Source organism: Megalobrama amblycephala, linkage group LG11 (assembly GCF_018812025.1).
Source record: "Megalobrama amblycephala isolate DHTTF-2021 linkage group LG11, ASM1881202v1, whole genome shotgun sequence".
Classification (NCBI taxonomy): domain Eukaryota; kingdom Metazoa; phylum Chordata; class Actinopteri; order Cypriniformes; family Xenocyprididae; genus Megalobrama; species Megalobrama amblycephala.
This window is the reverse complement of record NC_063054.1, coordinates 18,379,011-18,394,119: the sequence shown is the minus strand read 5'-3', so window position 1 is coordinate 18,394,119 and position 15,109 is coordinate 18,379,011. Positions and strand designations below refer to the sequence as shown.

General features: G+C 38.2%; 2 protein-coding genes across 16 annotated transcripts; one reads left to right on the top strand and one right to left on the bottom strand.

The window, feature by feature from the left end:
- Positions 1-166: 166 nt before the first annotated feature.
- Positions 167-5,435, bottom strand: cdca4 (cell division cycle associated 4). Of its 11 annotated transcripts, none has more exons than XM_048206506.1 (4): positions 5,272-5,410; positions 3,666-3,690; positions 3,100-3,186; positions 167-2,403 (listed from the first exon to the last, which is right to left on the bottom strand). In XM_048206506.1, exon 4 carries the CDS (start codon positions 2,393-2,395, stop codon positions 1,529-1,531), a length of 867 nt encoding a protein of 288 aa, XP_048062463.1. In that variant the 5' UTR covers positions 2,396-2,403; positions 3,100-3,186; positions 3,666-3,690; positions 5,272-5,410; the 3' UTR covers positions 167-1,528. The 11 variants fall into 11 exon arrangements, with proteins under 11 accessions (XP_048062463.1, XP_048062464.1, XP_048062465.1 ...); XM_048206507.1 differs by lacking the exon at positions 5,272-5,410 and adding an exon at positions 4,657-5,214; XM_048206508.1 differs by lacking the exon at positions 5,272-5,410 and adding exons at positions 4,657-4,767; positions 4,877-5,214 and having other exon boundaries at positions 3,100-3,690.
- On the top strand, positions 4,704-14,634 carry ftr97 (finTRIM family, member 97). 5 transcript variants are annotated; one of them, XM_048206500.1, is made up of 17 exons: positions 4,704-4,771; positions 7,457-8,057; positions 8,154-8,249; positions 8,398-8,631; positions 8,788-8,947; positions 9,043-9,174; positions 9,350-9,445; positions 9,560-9,688; positions 9,785-9,886; positions 10,093-10,212; positions 10,364-10,459; positions 13,081-13,182; positions 13,278-13,397; positions 13,597-13,692; positions 13,783-13,905; positions 14,055-14,144; positions 14,240-14,634. In XM_048206500.1, the coding sequence occupies exons 2-17, from the start codon at positions 7,482-7,484 to the stop codon at positions 14,266-14,268; spliced, it is 2,301 nt and encodes a 766-aa protein (XP_048062457.1). In that variant the 5' UTR covers positions 4,704-4,771; positions 7,457-7,481; the 3' UTR covers positions 14,269-14,634. The 5 variants fall into 5 exon arrangements, with proteins under 5 accessions (XP_048062457.1, XP_048062456.1, XP_048062455.1 ...); XM_048206499.1 differs by lacking the exon at positions 4,704-4,771 and adding an exon at positions 5,406-7,230; XM_048206498.1 differs by lacking the exon at positions 4,704-4,771 and adding an exon at positions 5,406-7,230 and having other exon boundaries at positions 7,369-8,057.
- The last annotated feature ends 475 nt before the right edge of the window (positions 14,635-15,109 follow it).

Here is a 15,109-nt window from a genome sequence, read left to right as displayed (position 1 = left end):
AACCACGTCTTCACTTACACCCAATACCCAACTCAGTTACTGGGTAATCTTGCCACTTCAAATGTCACCCTTCTCATCCAACAAAAGTTCTCAATGTTCAACTACAGACGTTGATGACTATGATGACAGCTTAATACTTGATTGCAGGAGAAAAAAACACACAGAATTTTCATAAGTTGTACCTTTTATTAAAAAACGTTAAAAAAGCTACAATGCTCATATAAAATGTTTATACTCTATACTAGTTTAAGATCATACAATAAAAAACATCCTCTTAGAATTGAAGTGAGACAATGTTGAAGAAAACAATTATCAAAGTGTAATAACCAATAATTTGCACAAACATGGTTTATGCAAAACTTTACTTTAGACAAAACCAAACAAACTATATATGTAACAACTGGGGGAAATGTTGGGTAAAATAAAACCATCTCTTGTTGACTGATTCTGAAGTATAAAAAAGAATACTGTACTAAATGCATTTTAAACACTTCATACATAGAAAGTGTGTTATGACACTTAATGCATAGAACTGGACAAATGCCTTCTCATTATGAGGGGTCTAGAGGACTAATAGACAGATATACTAAAGCCATTCACCCATATTAAAACAGTTAACTTGCTTAAAATCAATACTTAAACCAATGATTGGTGCAAATCAACTTACAAAGCACTAATTCTGTGACCGATTTTCTATGAGCAAAAGGCTTTGGTCAATCAGTCCCCTAGAGTTAAAATGCCGCCCTGAGTTTGACCACAGCCAACACTCACCGTTTGCAGTAAATAAATTAAATAAATTAAGTCACAATACAGAATGGGTTGGCCCCATATAATTCATTTGTTGATTAGGCAAAATATAAGAACTTTGACGTCTAACAACAAAACCAAACCTACGGCTGAGCTGATTGACAGCCAACTGCAATCAAACCTTGAGAGGAAAAAAAAAAATACTTTGTGCAAATGAGCACATAAATGTAAAACATGCATCACTGTATGTATATTTGGTGCATTTTGCATACTGTAGTATTGAATTAAATTCCTTCAGTTTATGGATTTTGATAAACAGAAAAGTTGAGTTGTTGCTCATAAGAATCTAATCTCTTCGTTTAAAATCAATTTGTAGAACATGTACATAATGTACAGTAACATATTACAAGAAAAATCTATTGTAGAAAATATATATTTATGTACACATTTTAGACAATCTTTTGTCTCCTTATGAAAATATCCCAAGCTTTACAACTTGTATACATCTTGTTCTGCTCTCTGTAGTGTCATGAGTATAACAAATAAATTAAATAAAAACAAAAAAACACCATGTCTGGACAGACAAATACAGAAAAAAATGATTAAAACATACAAAGGGTATGCAAATAATGACTATGGTCAGCTCATAAAATCAAGGCCATCCTTCACAAGACATCAACTCTTTTCCCTGAAAGGACTCCAGACTTTACTTGCTTTCCATAAGGAACAGAAAAGCCATTAACATTAAGACAAGCGTGTAAGTCTCTGAATAAGGTCTAACCTAAGAACCCACAATGATTTCCATGATGTGATCCAGTTCATTGAGATCAGAACGACAGTTTGGTGTGGACACTATGGAAGGGGAACCGTGTGAAGGTCCCAAGCTATCAAGGAGGTCATAAGGCCCCATCTTGGGTGCACTCTGCATACCAGTCAGCATGGTGTCCAGATCATAGTAGGAGGTGTCCACATCTGAGAATAGCTCCTCAAGAGCAGAGTCTGGACCCGGTGAACCGTTTTTTATTTCAAATGTCCCAAAAACTTGTCCAATGGTCTTTGGTCCCTCCGTGGAAGCCTCATCCTCTGTGTCTACCTCCTCATCTTCTCCTGAACCAAGTCTAGAGTCTTCAAGGGCCTCTTCGTCCCTCTCTACGCCACTGAGCTCATTCTTCTCCCAGCACTGGCCTATACGGCCTGCCAGGCACACATTAGAGACAGTATCGCTAACTGAAACGGAGCACAGTGTCTCATCAGCTACCACCTCCTCTTCACGGCAACCTTCGTAGCTGATGACGGAAAAGAGCTTGGGTTCTGCATCCTGCTCCCGTGACCTGCAAAGGACCTCAGTGGCCACCAAACGCTCAGAGGGGCTCTGGCCTGCACCACAGAATGCTTCGGTGACCATATGCCAGCTGCCATCGTGGGTCATCTCCTCCTGAATCTGTCTGACTGTGTTGGCAATGAGAACCGAGCGGCAGAGGTTGGGCTCCACTAGCATGTGGCATAACTGCAGCTTAATGAGGGACATGTCCAGCAGTGACTGCCGTTGCAAGCTGTATGAGGATGCCACTCTGGCACCTACCAGGCCTTCGTCGGATAGCTCTTCACCACCATCGGAAAATTTACGCTTGGTGCCCTTGGAGAACATGTTTTAGCCTACAGACAAAAAAAAAAAAAAAATGGGATAGCAATGGTCAGTTCACATTCATCCATTCCTGTTAAGTGAATCAAAGTCAATTCTGGCAATATCAGAACTATAATATAAAACCAATAGAAATGTCAATGACAAAGGATAAATTCAAAAAGCATCATTCTATGAAAATGCAGTGCATAAAGCCTAACAAAAACATAAAAACAACAAATTCAGAGTGAAATTATTCTCTTAGGACACTTAAATAGAGTGTGTATATCATATTATATATATATATATATATATATATATATATATATATATATATATATATATATATATAAAAATGGATAATTAACTAATGTATGACTAAATACTTGCATATTAGAATAATAGATTATAAATTATACCAGAACTTGGTAATTAGAGCCTAATAGATCTATGGATAAAAAAATGCTTTAGTCTGACATTAAACTCCTACACTTCAGAATATTTTTGAGGACACAGATCACACTTTACATTCATTGTTAATCCACAGCCACCTAAAGTATAAAAAAGGCTTTTTTTTTTCTTTGTTTTTGTAGTGTAGATCTTTGCCCATGATGGGAATCAATTTTTAAGTAATCTACACTAATCTTCATCAAATTACTGATTTAGCTAAAATGTTGTAATTTTGCTTCAAGCTTTTGAATATGAATAAAAATGGAGGTGAAAGTAGATACCCCAAACAGAAAGTCTAATGTGGAGAGCCACAGTACTGAGACGAGGACTCCCTGTCTCCGTGGCCAGCCAACCAGGGTTACAGGAGCCTAAAAGTAACAAACATGCATCCAGTATAGGAAAAACACATGACACCAACCAGCATGACAAAGCACATTATCTGTCATCACACCAGATCTTGACCGACTGAGTGTTTGTGAGCGTGTATGTGACTGTGTGTATGTATGTAGGGAGGAGTAGGGAGGGGGCACAGGGACCTCTGATCTACTTTTGTCAAATACTGGTGGGTAGGTGAGAGGTGGGGAAGACATAAGACGAAAGCTAAACAATGGTAATGAGTTACATTTTACACATCAAACTCTTATGCAAAACAAGCAAACCAACAAATCCATTGAGTGCAAGCACACAAAAAACCACCACATATATTGCAAAGTCATTTCATGTTAAGAGGGATGACTTAACATAATGGAGATGATTTGCTTGACAGTTACCAAGATCACACACAAGAACTTTAAACCCATAACCACATTGTTATCCAGATATATTAATGGCATGGTGGTTTTCCTACCTGAAGCATGGGTGACATCCCAGCACTGTTGAAAAAAAGACCAGAGTGCAAGCTGACACACATCCGCTGCAACTAAAACTACAACCAACATTTCGTACACCAGCACTGTATTCTGTTTATAATAGAGTGCTGCAGGAATGAGTCCTAAAACCCAGAAACAAGTTAGAATTTTTTTAAACTTCTAGTTCCATCATCCCGAAGTCAATAGGTTTTTGGATAAATGCCTAAAAAATAAAGTCTGGTTAACAAAAGCTCAAGATATTTTCATTCATGTTTTATTCTCTGACATCAGTAATACCACACTCATGAATGATATGCTTTTATAACAAGTGGCTAAATGGGTCTACAGAGGATATTAAACATCACATCGAACAGGAAAATGCATCTACTGCTTCAACAGCCTCATTGTATTTAGACGCATGCTCTTGTAAAACTATTCTAACTCGAACTTTCCAAACTGTAGATTTTAAAGAATAAAAGATTTGTCAGAAATTCTGTGATGTTGAAGTCAAGCATGCATGGTATAAGTTCTTTATAGTCTAACTTTAGCTTTTTACTTCTGTCAATTGCATTTAGGCATCAACATTCATAAAAAATTGTTTTCATGCGTTATGATTATGATTGAAAAATTGGTGAGAATCATTAACTTTTGTTCATTACTGCGCTTATTTTCTGCAATTATCCCAAAGTCAATATAAAAATCTTACTAGTTTTTTTTCCCCTCAAGGGAACCAGGGTAATGCTAACTTCTGGGCTGGCCTACAAAAATGTGTTATCCCTGCGGCACTCTATATCTAGTAAGATTTGCAGGATATCTCCATGTGCCCTTAAGTATGAGAGTTAAGGTATTCTCCAGAACTGGTATTCTACATTGCAAGTACTGACACAAAGTTAAACAAAAGAAATATATATTTGTAAAAAAAAAAAAAAAAAAAAAAAAATCAATATACAATCCTTCCAGTAGCTGGAGTCTAAACTACATAAGACTTACAGCGAAGGGGGGCAATGGGTAATTCATCCACAGTGAACGTATCATACAGGCTCCACCCAGACAGACTCACTTCCCCTCCCCCACCGCACTGACGTGGTCAAAAGTGCGCTACTGGGTAAGTAACAAAATAAATAACCAGTGAAATAAACACCCAAACTCTTAATACGAAGGTTCGATAAACAATAATCCACTAGATAAATATAAAAATGAGGTTACTCACAGACTCCCTGACATGCGAGACGGGGAAACAAAGGTATAAACCTCTCTGCTGAGACGACAAAGATGGAAGCCATTTTGATTTTTCAAACGGGTCCGCTGGCTAGTCAACTTCGCCTCGTTTACGGCCAACCCAAACAGCATCTTCAACTTTTCCGCACGTTTACCGTGTCGACAAAATGCACATGAGAGTGAAATATATACTTCGGAAACACACATGACATGTAAAGGCAAATAACAGGGGCGGCTAAACATGGACCGCACGGTCACTTCCGCAAACATGCCGCTTTTCGAAATCGACCGCGCATTTAACCATCGCGGATCGAGATCTTCTAAAGCGGTGCGACTACATAATATAGATTTTATTTAAATCGCACATCACAGTACGTTAAGACTTACCTCGTGATATTTGTGTTTTTTGGTGGCGAGCGTCATAAGCGTTTCGTGGGCCTGGTTTAATACTGGAGCTGCAGCTCCTTCGGCCTCTCCAGCACAGATTGCAGTGAGCATACGGCAAGCAGCAAGAGGCAGCCAGCTGCAGCAGTGAAAGGGCCGATGGGGGCGGACGCTTGCATCTTGATCGACAGCAGGCCATCGCAGGAACGGGGAGCCCCGAACAAAAGCGTCTGTGATTCTACCCATGGGCCCCAACTTCAACAATGCACATCTTGTTTTTGAGGAATCTTAAAAATCAAATGGACATGCACGAATTTATGATTTCACAAAGCACACACTGGGTTATTTATTGGTCCCATTTCTCAGCCATTCCCACAGCCCAAAGACAACATTCAGAAAATCAGTTAATGTTAATTTTGAAAGATTCACTTTAAAAAAAAATAAATAAAAAATAAGTTAGGCTACAGTAAATTGAAGGCAGCATCAGAAAATATATTATACATTTGCACATTACACGTGGTTTTCAGGGTTGCTTTTTAACCTCTGTGAAGCTGTATTCCTTTTATGTAATTAATTCCTATAGCATACTCAAATTGAATCAATTAATTTAATTTAAATGGTTTCTGTATCCTGGAGAATACAGACATTTGATAAACTGGGCATTTGGAAGAGATACAAACCATAAAACCTAAAAAAAAAAATATATATATATATCTATTCTGAGGAAAAACAAAATGATATTTTATTCCTATGTGTTGGGAAACAGCTGGAAATTTTCAGAGGTATTTTTATGTCACTGCCCTTTGTCAAGTGGAACAATTTAAGTGAATAAAATCAAAGCAGATTCATTATAACGGGTGGGGAACGTTGTTTAAACTTTAAATGTTTAAACTTAACATTATTGTTATAATGATTATAACAATAATGTTAAGTTTAAAATGTATTTTTGACCACATTTTCAATATCTTGTCCATGCATTTTTACAGTTCTGCTACAGTAAGGGTAAAGTTAACTAGAAATTCTGTGCATTAGGTTCTGCATCCTGCTGAATGCTAATGGAAAATAATACCCCATCTGTGTCTTTAAAAATACAAAATTAGGCCTATTATAATTTAGTTAATTTGGCAGGGACACTGGAAAGTACTAAGCTGTCTGCCTTCAGTGGTCTGGCAGTAAAAACAATAACATGATTCATGGTTTTCCATATTCTGAAAAAGTGAGCCATGACTTTCATTGCTTTAATACTGTGAGGTTGGTCTCTGCAGTACTGTTTCCAATGCTATCAAAAGGACAGACCCCCTTTTTTTTTGCCAGTTTGTGGTGAATCTGTGTTCTTCCATAGTGACTCTAAACAGTGACTGTCTAACTGTGTGACTTCATTTTGCTGACAATAGTTTAGTCCACTTAAATCAGGTGACATTTAAGTTCTTCACTTGCTACCTTGAAAACATTGAATCTTGGAGAGAATTTGTCTCCACATCAATGTTGATAAGACTGAATGATGGTGTCAAAGGATTTACATTTGTTTAATGTATCTGATTATTTGACTGTGTTAACAATCCCATATATTTTAAAAGAAGAAGAAAGTTTATTGTGACATAAAAGATTGAAACTGAAGATTCTTCTCTATTCAGTGTCTCCATCTAGTGGTTGTATTTAACACACACACACACACACACACACACACACACACACACACACAAACAAGGAAACGCACTCATAGCCTTACGTTTACACAGTAGGCTCGAATCTTATTACGCTTTTTAACTGAGTTTTTTTCTTTGTTCCTTTTTATGTCTGCGCGTAAGACTATTTCTAAATAAGTATATTTTAATACGCAATGAAATTGTGACAAACGTGCACTTTGAACAAACATTTCAAGCTGTAAAATAGACCAAGGGTCAGAATTTTTTGAACGTGTCCTGCCACCTTACTATGAAACACACAACGGATTGTCATCAGGTAAATATAAGAATATTTTTCAATTCTGTAAACTTTTAGCCTGTTTGTGTTGTTTGTGTATTTCAGGAAATAGTTTTATCACGGTAGTTACGTATTACACCAATTCTTTACTTTCACTTTCACTCTCTCTCTCTTTAGATTTTACAAGACACTACTTTTCTAACTCGAGTAGGTCTTTGATAAACACCCTCTGTTAATCAGCAATATCAAGATAAATATTTTGCAGTGTTTTAGAACGTGTTGTAAGCAAAATGGCAGAGGCTATACTCGGAGATCACGACCAGTACAGCTGCTCGATATGTTTGGACTTGCTGAACGATCCCGTGACAATTCCTTGTGGACACAGTTACTGCATGAGCTGTATCAATGAATGCTGGAATACAAAAGATCAGAAAGCGACCTATAAATGTCCACAGTGCAGACAGACCTACAAACCAAAGCCTCCGCTCAACAGAAATACAATACTTGCTGAAATAATGGAGAAACTGAGGGACACAAAGCTACAAGTGTCAGAGACTCAAAGTCTTGCTGGACCTGGAGAGATTGCATGTGATTTCTGCTCTGGAGAAGTGTTCAAAGCTGTCAAGTCTTGTCTGGAGTGTCGAGCCTCTTACTGTGAAACACACTTACGTCCACACTATAACGTTCCAGCCCTGAAGAAACACAAGCTGGTGAAAGCTACCGTCATGCCAATATGCTCCAAACATGACAAGCTCCTTGAGGTTTTCTGTAGAACAGACCAGATTTGTGTCTGCATGCACTGCTTAATGGATGACCATAAGGGACATGACACAGTGCCGTCTACAATAGAGCGCAATGAGAAACAGGTGAAGATGTCCATCATTTTTTCTTCAATAACTTTCAAAACGCTTTCACAAATGTTTTCAGTGAGATTAAACAGACTGTGATTGATTTGCCCTTAGATGAAACTCACAGACACTCAGACAAAAGTCAAGCAGACAATCCAGGCAAAAGAAAAAGAGCTGCAGAAGATGAAAGTGGACATCACGTCACATTCAGTAAGTTCTAGGGTAAAACAAATAACATTCACTTTTAAACCGAATGGTTTATCAGCTGAAACAAGGGTTAATCACTGGGGTGATGGATCTTGCAATTGTAAATAACAGTGAAAAGATAACATTTTGGTTTTGTTTTGGTTCTCATCAGGATTCTGCAAAGGATGCTGTGAGGAACAGTAAGAGAGTCTTCACTGAATTAGTCAAACTTATTGAGAAAAGAAGTAATGAAGTAATTGAAAAGATAAAAGCTCAAGAAAAGGCCGATCTGGATCAGGGTGCAAAACTACAAGATAAGCTGGAGGAGGAAATTACTGAGCTGAAGGAGAGGGAAGGAGTCCTAGATACACTTCTACAGACAGATGACAACATCCACTTTCTTCAGGTACAACCACCATACGCAATGTGATTATACATTAAGAGCCAGGCCAGCATTATAAGACATAAAGAACTGTTCAGATATTTGACATTTATAAAAGTGTGACTTTTGCCAGTTGTTTTTAAAGTTATATTAATTAATTTGAATATTTTCCCCGCACAGAATTATGAGTCTATGTCCTCTTCATCTGGATCTGATGAGTTCCCCAGTCTCTCATTTCAGCCGTGCTGCTCTTTTGAGGACATAAACAAACTTGTATGTGAACTTACTGGGAGACTGGAGACTACATGTATGCAGGAAATAAACAAAACAATTAATAAAGGTAAATGCATACATTTATAAATTAATTTCATGACTTCTTGCATCTAATTGTATTTATGAGTGATTAAATGGTTTCCTGTAATCTTTTTCTTTCAGTTTCAGATTTGTCAACAAAGAGGACTCCATTTGACATTGCAGTTGGAGACAGAGTCCGCGTGAAACCGTCTGTTGTTATTCCAACACAAAAATGGGGATCGGTTACTCACATTAGTATTGGTGTTGTCAAAAGTGAGAGTACTGACTGATATTGATCTGATCATTTATATTAGGCATGAAAATTCCTGCCGTTTGCACAATAAATGAAGTAACGAAAATATAAATTGCAGTCTCACTGAATGACTATTACAGATTGAGAAAATGGAACATAGTTTATATTATTAATTTTTTGTTTTTACTTCTGCAGAAATTCAGGGTGAGTTTTTGACTGTAGATTTCCCCGAACAAAAAAACTGGACTGGTGTAGTTTCAGAAATGGAGCATGTGACCAGTGTTGGTTCAGGTAATCTACTGTATTCATCACACAAAAGCATGCAGAAGCATGTTGAACATTAAACTGTCAAACTGAATATTTAATTTTGCATATGAGCAGTTTGTAATATTTTGCTTGTTTCAGATTTGTTAACAAAGAACGCTTCAGTCGACATCAAAGTTGGAGACAGAGTCAGAGTAAAACCCTCCATAACTACCCCAAAACATAACTGGGGTAGAAACGTCACACATAAGAGTGTGGGTGTGGTAAAAGGCAAGAGCTATACATTTTTCCTTGCACAAATCATTCAGATTATCAAAAAATCCTCACTCAAGTACAAGTGTTACAATATGAACTTGTTCTGTTTAGACATTAAAGGTGATGACAGTCTGGTTGTTGACTTCCCTGGACATGCAAACTGGAAAGGAATTCTCTCTGAAATGGAGCAAGTAACTAATGATGATGAGATGGGTAAATAAATGTTTGAAAAATTGCAGCTCCAGCAGAAATATGAGTCCTAGCAGTAAAAATCTAGAGATTCTACTTCTACGAAACAGTTGTTCATCTGAAGGATGAGGCACAAAGTGTTTAAAGCAACCACATTTGATCTATGAGAGAATAATCTTATCAGAGTTTTCCATCAAACACTCATCTCACACCTCCATGTGACATTTCAGGACCTTCAAGTGTAGACTCCAATATTAAGATTGGAGACAAAGTCCGTGTGAAGCCATCTGTTGTTACTCCAACACACAAATGGGGAGCAGTCACTCACAAAAGCATTGGTGTTGTTAAAAGTAAGAGCACTAACTGGCATTAATTTCATCACTTATATTAGTCATGCAAATGTCTGAAAATGATGAATGGGGAAATAAATTATTGTATAGGCTCACTGAAAAACAGAAAAAGCAGCATACTTTATTTTAATGATTTGTTTTACATTTGCAGAAATTCAGGGTGAGTCTTTGACTGTAGATTTCCCTGAGCAAAAAAACTGGACTGGTATAGTTTCAGAAATGGAGACTGTGGCCAGCACTAATTCAGGTAATTGACTGTATTTAAAGACATTATCATTCAAATAACTGCAAACTTTATTTATTTATTTATGTATTTAATTCATTTTTGCTGCAGCTTAAATGTTGTGTTGTGCACTTAAAATGCCTACTGTAATATTTTACTTCTCTCAAATTTGTCAACAATAATGCTCTTTATAAGAGGTCATGGGCACATGCATGTGCTAGTTGGCATTAAGATGGGAGACAAAAAAGTGAAAGTTAAAGTGAAAGCTTCTATTACCACCCCAAAACATAACTGAGGTGCTTACGTCACAGGGATGGGCGATATAGCGGTAGACATGATTAACTGGTAGAAATTTGTCCACCGGTAGAGATTTTGGACTATTGGACTCTCTATTGCGGCTACGTTGATGTGATGTTGCTGTGCTGCATTGTCCCTGATTACGTCTCAATGTGCATACTATCCATCCTAAATAGTGTGTGACATTCGTAATATTCAGTACTATTTAGGTATGGGGAGAATAGTATGCATATTGGGATACAGGGTCTGTATTTAGTTGCAGTCTTTTCAGTGTTCATTTGTCTGGTCACATTTACACATAGCAGTTGGTTATGCTTGCTTATATCTCGTTTATATTATTATATCTGATCTTCATCTTCATCGTGTGTTCCTTGCAACTGCTGGTGACAGATGACCAGACCTAACAAGAAAATGGAGATCACCTCCATTAATGTTTCCACATGGATGGGAAACTAACCAACTTTTGAACAGAGGGACTGTATTTATTTTTCCTGAACGGCAGAGCTATTGAGGAGTACATAAAGGAGTTTTTGATCACCTGCCATCAAGCTGCCAGTGTAATACACCCATGTGTAGTCACAAGGTAATGTTTGTTATGTCGATGATGTCTGCTTAATGGAGGGATATCGGTGTTGTCTGGATGAAGTCTCTGCTTCGCCATGCCCCGCAGTAATTGCTAGACCCTGGAGACTTGGATGACCGCAGCCTCGTCCAACCACACCTCGACGATGTCTTGCAGCCAGACCTAGAGCTTAGCCCACAGCGCCAAATGGACACCCAGCGTCAGATGGAGAGCATCCACCCACCGCGAGTGAGCCACCTGTGACGACAGCGCCAACCATTGCCCCGGAGCCGATGCCCCAAAGTGAGTCTGACCAGGGGTGTGAGCCAGCAACCATTGTGGGAGTCTTGGTGGAGCTCAAGACTGAGGACTGTTTAATAGATTGGGACACGGAGGTAATGCTTCCCACCCTTCCCCATCCTGAATCATCTATATTATCATCATCTGTGCCTTCATCATCGCTGGTTCATCCCAGCATAATGACTGTGAATTATTGTTTTCGATCCCACCTAGCCTCCCTTTCCCCCCTCCTTTACAAATCTCAGCTAGTCCTCCAGCCCAGCCCCGCCTCAGCTCTCCTGCTGCGCCTAAGCAAGAGAATCCTTCATCTCCGCCTACAGCCTCTGACCCCTTCGCTCCTCCTCGACCCATCAAACTGTTGTGCTTCCTTGGCTCCTTCCAGCCTCGGCTCCACCAGGCTCCCTCGTCCCTCTGGCTTCACCTCAGTCAGCCGTCACCCTGCCTGTGCCACGGACTTAAGAGCCTTCTGCTGTGCCTCTGCACCCCTTTGGCTCCAGAGGGCTCTGCCCTCCCTCTGCATCCACCTTGGTCCTTGAGCACACTGGCTCTGCCTAAGGCACTCAGGCTTCACCTTGAGTGTTCGTCGCCACATCCTCACCTTGGTCTTCAGAGCCAGTGGTGTTACTCAAGCCCATCAGTTCTGTCTCCGTCCTGGGATTCTCTGACATCATCTCCATCCCTGCCAGTCATCACCCGGATGTTGACAGTCACCTTTACACCGTGGCTCCTCCCGCCGTCGACTTCGCTGTGGGCTGCTGTCCAAACTGCTCTCTGGGTCTGCACCTTCTGGCCACTCTTGTCATCACCACCTTGGATGCTCCCACCATCTACTCCTCTGTGGGTTCACTGCCTATCTGTCTGCCTGTTTTTTCCAGCCCTTCACCAACTCCTCAACCTCCTCCAAAGCCCCCACACTCCCTCCCTCCCTCATTTGTTTGTTTTTTATTCTGGCACGAGGTCACGCCTTCTGGGAGGGGGTGTAATGTCACGAACATTCAGTTATTTTGATCTTAGTTTCATTTTCATGGACATTTAGTTTATTATTTTCAGTCACATGTGTCCCTTTGTTTAGTTTCCCACCACTTATTAGTTACTATAGAGATTCATTAATCATCACAGGTGTTTGTCATTATTTCCCATTTGCTTTGTATTTAGTTGCTGTCTTTTCAGTGTTCATTTGTCTGGACATGTTTACGCATAGCAGTTGCTTATCTTGTTTTGGTATTACCTTCTGAGTGGATTATTAAAGATGTTATATTTTCATCTTCATTGTGTGTTCCTTGCAACTGCTGGTGACATTATCGTTATCATGAAATACAGTTACTCATATTGTGATATAAGATTTTGATCATACCACCCACCCCTGTCACACATAAAAATGGTGGTGATAAAAGACAAGATCTGTTTTTTCCCCACAAATAAATCTATTATTAAGCAATCCTCATTCAAGTGTATGCTTTACAATATTAACTTGTTCTCTGTTTAGACATCAAATATGATAACAGTCTGATTGTTGACTTCCATGAACATGCAAATTGGAAAGAAATTTCATCTGAAATGGACATAGTAACCAATGATGATGAGTTTGGTAATAATACACAGTATCATTATAATGTGTCCATGACATTTAAGTTGCAGCTATTAAATCTCTCTCAGATCTTCACAACACTTTTTGCATTTCAGGATCTTCAGGTCTCGAGTCCAGTATTAAGATTGGAGACAAAGTCTGCGTGAAGCCGTCTGTTGTTACTCCAACACACAAATGGGGAGCAGTCACTCACAAAAGCATTGGTGTTGTTAAAAGTAGGAGCACTGACTGTCTTGATTAAATCACTAATAGGCCTATAAGGCATGCGTATTCAAGACACTGTGATTGTTACTAAAATAAATGAAATGATGAAGGATTTTTTTGTAGACTCACTGTGTATCACTGAGTGAAAATAAAGTACATATATTTGAGGAATTTATGATTATTTTGATTGTTTCTTTTTAAATTCTGCAGAAATCCAGGGTGAGTCTTTGATTGTTGATTTCCCTGAGCATAAAAATTGGACTGGTATAGTTTCAGAAATGGAGCTTGTGACCGGCACTTGTACAGGTAATCTTCCTATGCATTTATTTATTTATTTATTTGCATCTGATTATATTTGTAAGTGAATATGCTTTCTGTAATATTTTACTTGCATAGATTTGTCAACAAACATTTCAGTTGACATCAAGGTTGGAGACAGAGTCAGAGTGAAACCTTCCATAACTACCCCAAAACATAACTGGGGCAGTGTCACACACCAGAGCATGGGTGTTGTAAAAGGCAAGATTTGTGTGTTATTCTCATAGAACAAACTTAATATATAAACTACTTCCATATTTTTAACATATCCACACATTTACATTTAGTATACATGGAGTTGCTCTTGGAAAAAATGTTTTGTAAGTAGGTTTGTCCTCTGATCTGGCTAGATATCAAATTTGAAGATGTGATAGTGGATTTCCCAAATCACAAAGGCTGGAAAGGGATGCTTTCTGAGATGGAACGGATAGATGATTCAGGTCAGTTACCTTAAGATTTTTTTTTTCTGAACTAGTTCTGTTTGCGAACAACCTGCAACCAAAATCTTATGCCTTTCTGTTGTAATTATATCTAGAGGCTGACGTTTCAGGATCCTCATCATGATGATGTGACAGTGGACATCCCTTTTGATTTTGTGAAGTTTTGATCACAGAAACTTGCTTTGTCTTATTTTTTATTTTGTAGTCATGTGTCTCTTTCAGACAATCCATTTTTGTTCACATCTGTCTTAGAGCCCTTCTGAACTCAGCAGAGTTATTTGATTAGTCTTGCATAAATATTCCTGTTCATTCGGGTGTTTTAAATTCAGTATCGAAACCAATCTTGTTCCCATTTTTTTCTGTTCTTCACTTTGACTCATATGATTGCATATTTTAATGTAGTCTATGGCTGCTGTAGTTAGAAAGAATATATTTTATGTCTTTCTTAAAGGAATAGTTCACCCAAAAATAAAAATTCTGTCATCATTTACTCAGCCTCAAGTAGTTCCAAACTTGTATGAATTTCTTTGTTCTGCTGAACACAAAAGAAGATATTTAGAAGAATGTCAGTAACCAAACAGATCTGAAATTTATGTTTCAGTTCAGGGAATATGCACACAGAAATTTGTTCATTCAGTTTTATTTTAACTATAATTTTAACAAATTATTCATTAATTATATATTTAATAATAATAAGATTCCTATCAAAATACCAGACACATATACAAATAGTGCTGCTATATTAGTATTTTTGTCTTTTGAGTGAACTTAATAAACTGTGCTCTTATATACAACCTGTGGTTTCATACATACTGTATCTGTGCCCCTGTTTTTTCCCCTAGTTGAAATTGTGCCAAATAAACAATCATGGCAGAAGCTAATTGTTATTAGTCATAACTTAGTTGTGTTGACCAACATTTTAGCTTATGTGCATTTTGTTTTGCATGACAAAACTATATTTTCCA

Coding starts and splice junctions, on each gene's coding strand:
- cdca4 (XM_048206513.1), bottom strand. CDS start 2,395: ATGTTCTCCAAGGGCACCAAGCGTAAATTTTCCGATGGTGGTGAAGAG.
- ftr97 (XM_048206500.1), top strand. CDS start 7,482: ATGGCAGAGGCTATACTCGGAGATCACGACCAGTACAGCTGCTCGATA. Junction 9,887..10,092: donor AACTAATGATGATGAGATGG/GTAAATAAATGT, acceptor GTGACATTTCAG/GACCTTCAAGTGTAGACTCC. Junction 13,906..14,054: donor GAGCATGGGTGTTGTAAAAG/GCAAGATTTGTG, acceptor TGATCTGGCTAG/ATATCAAATTTGAAGATGTG.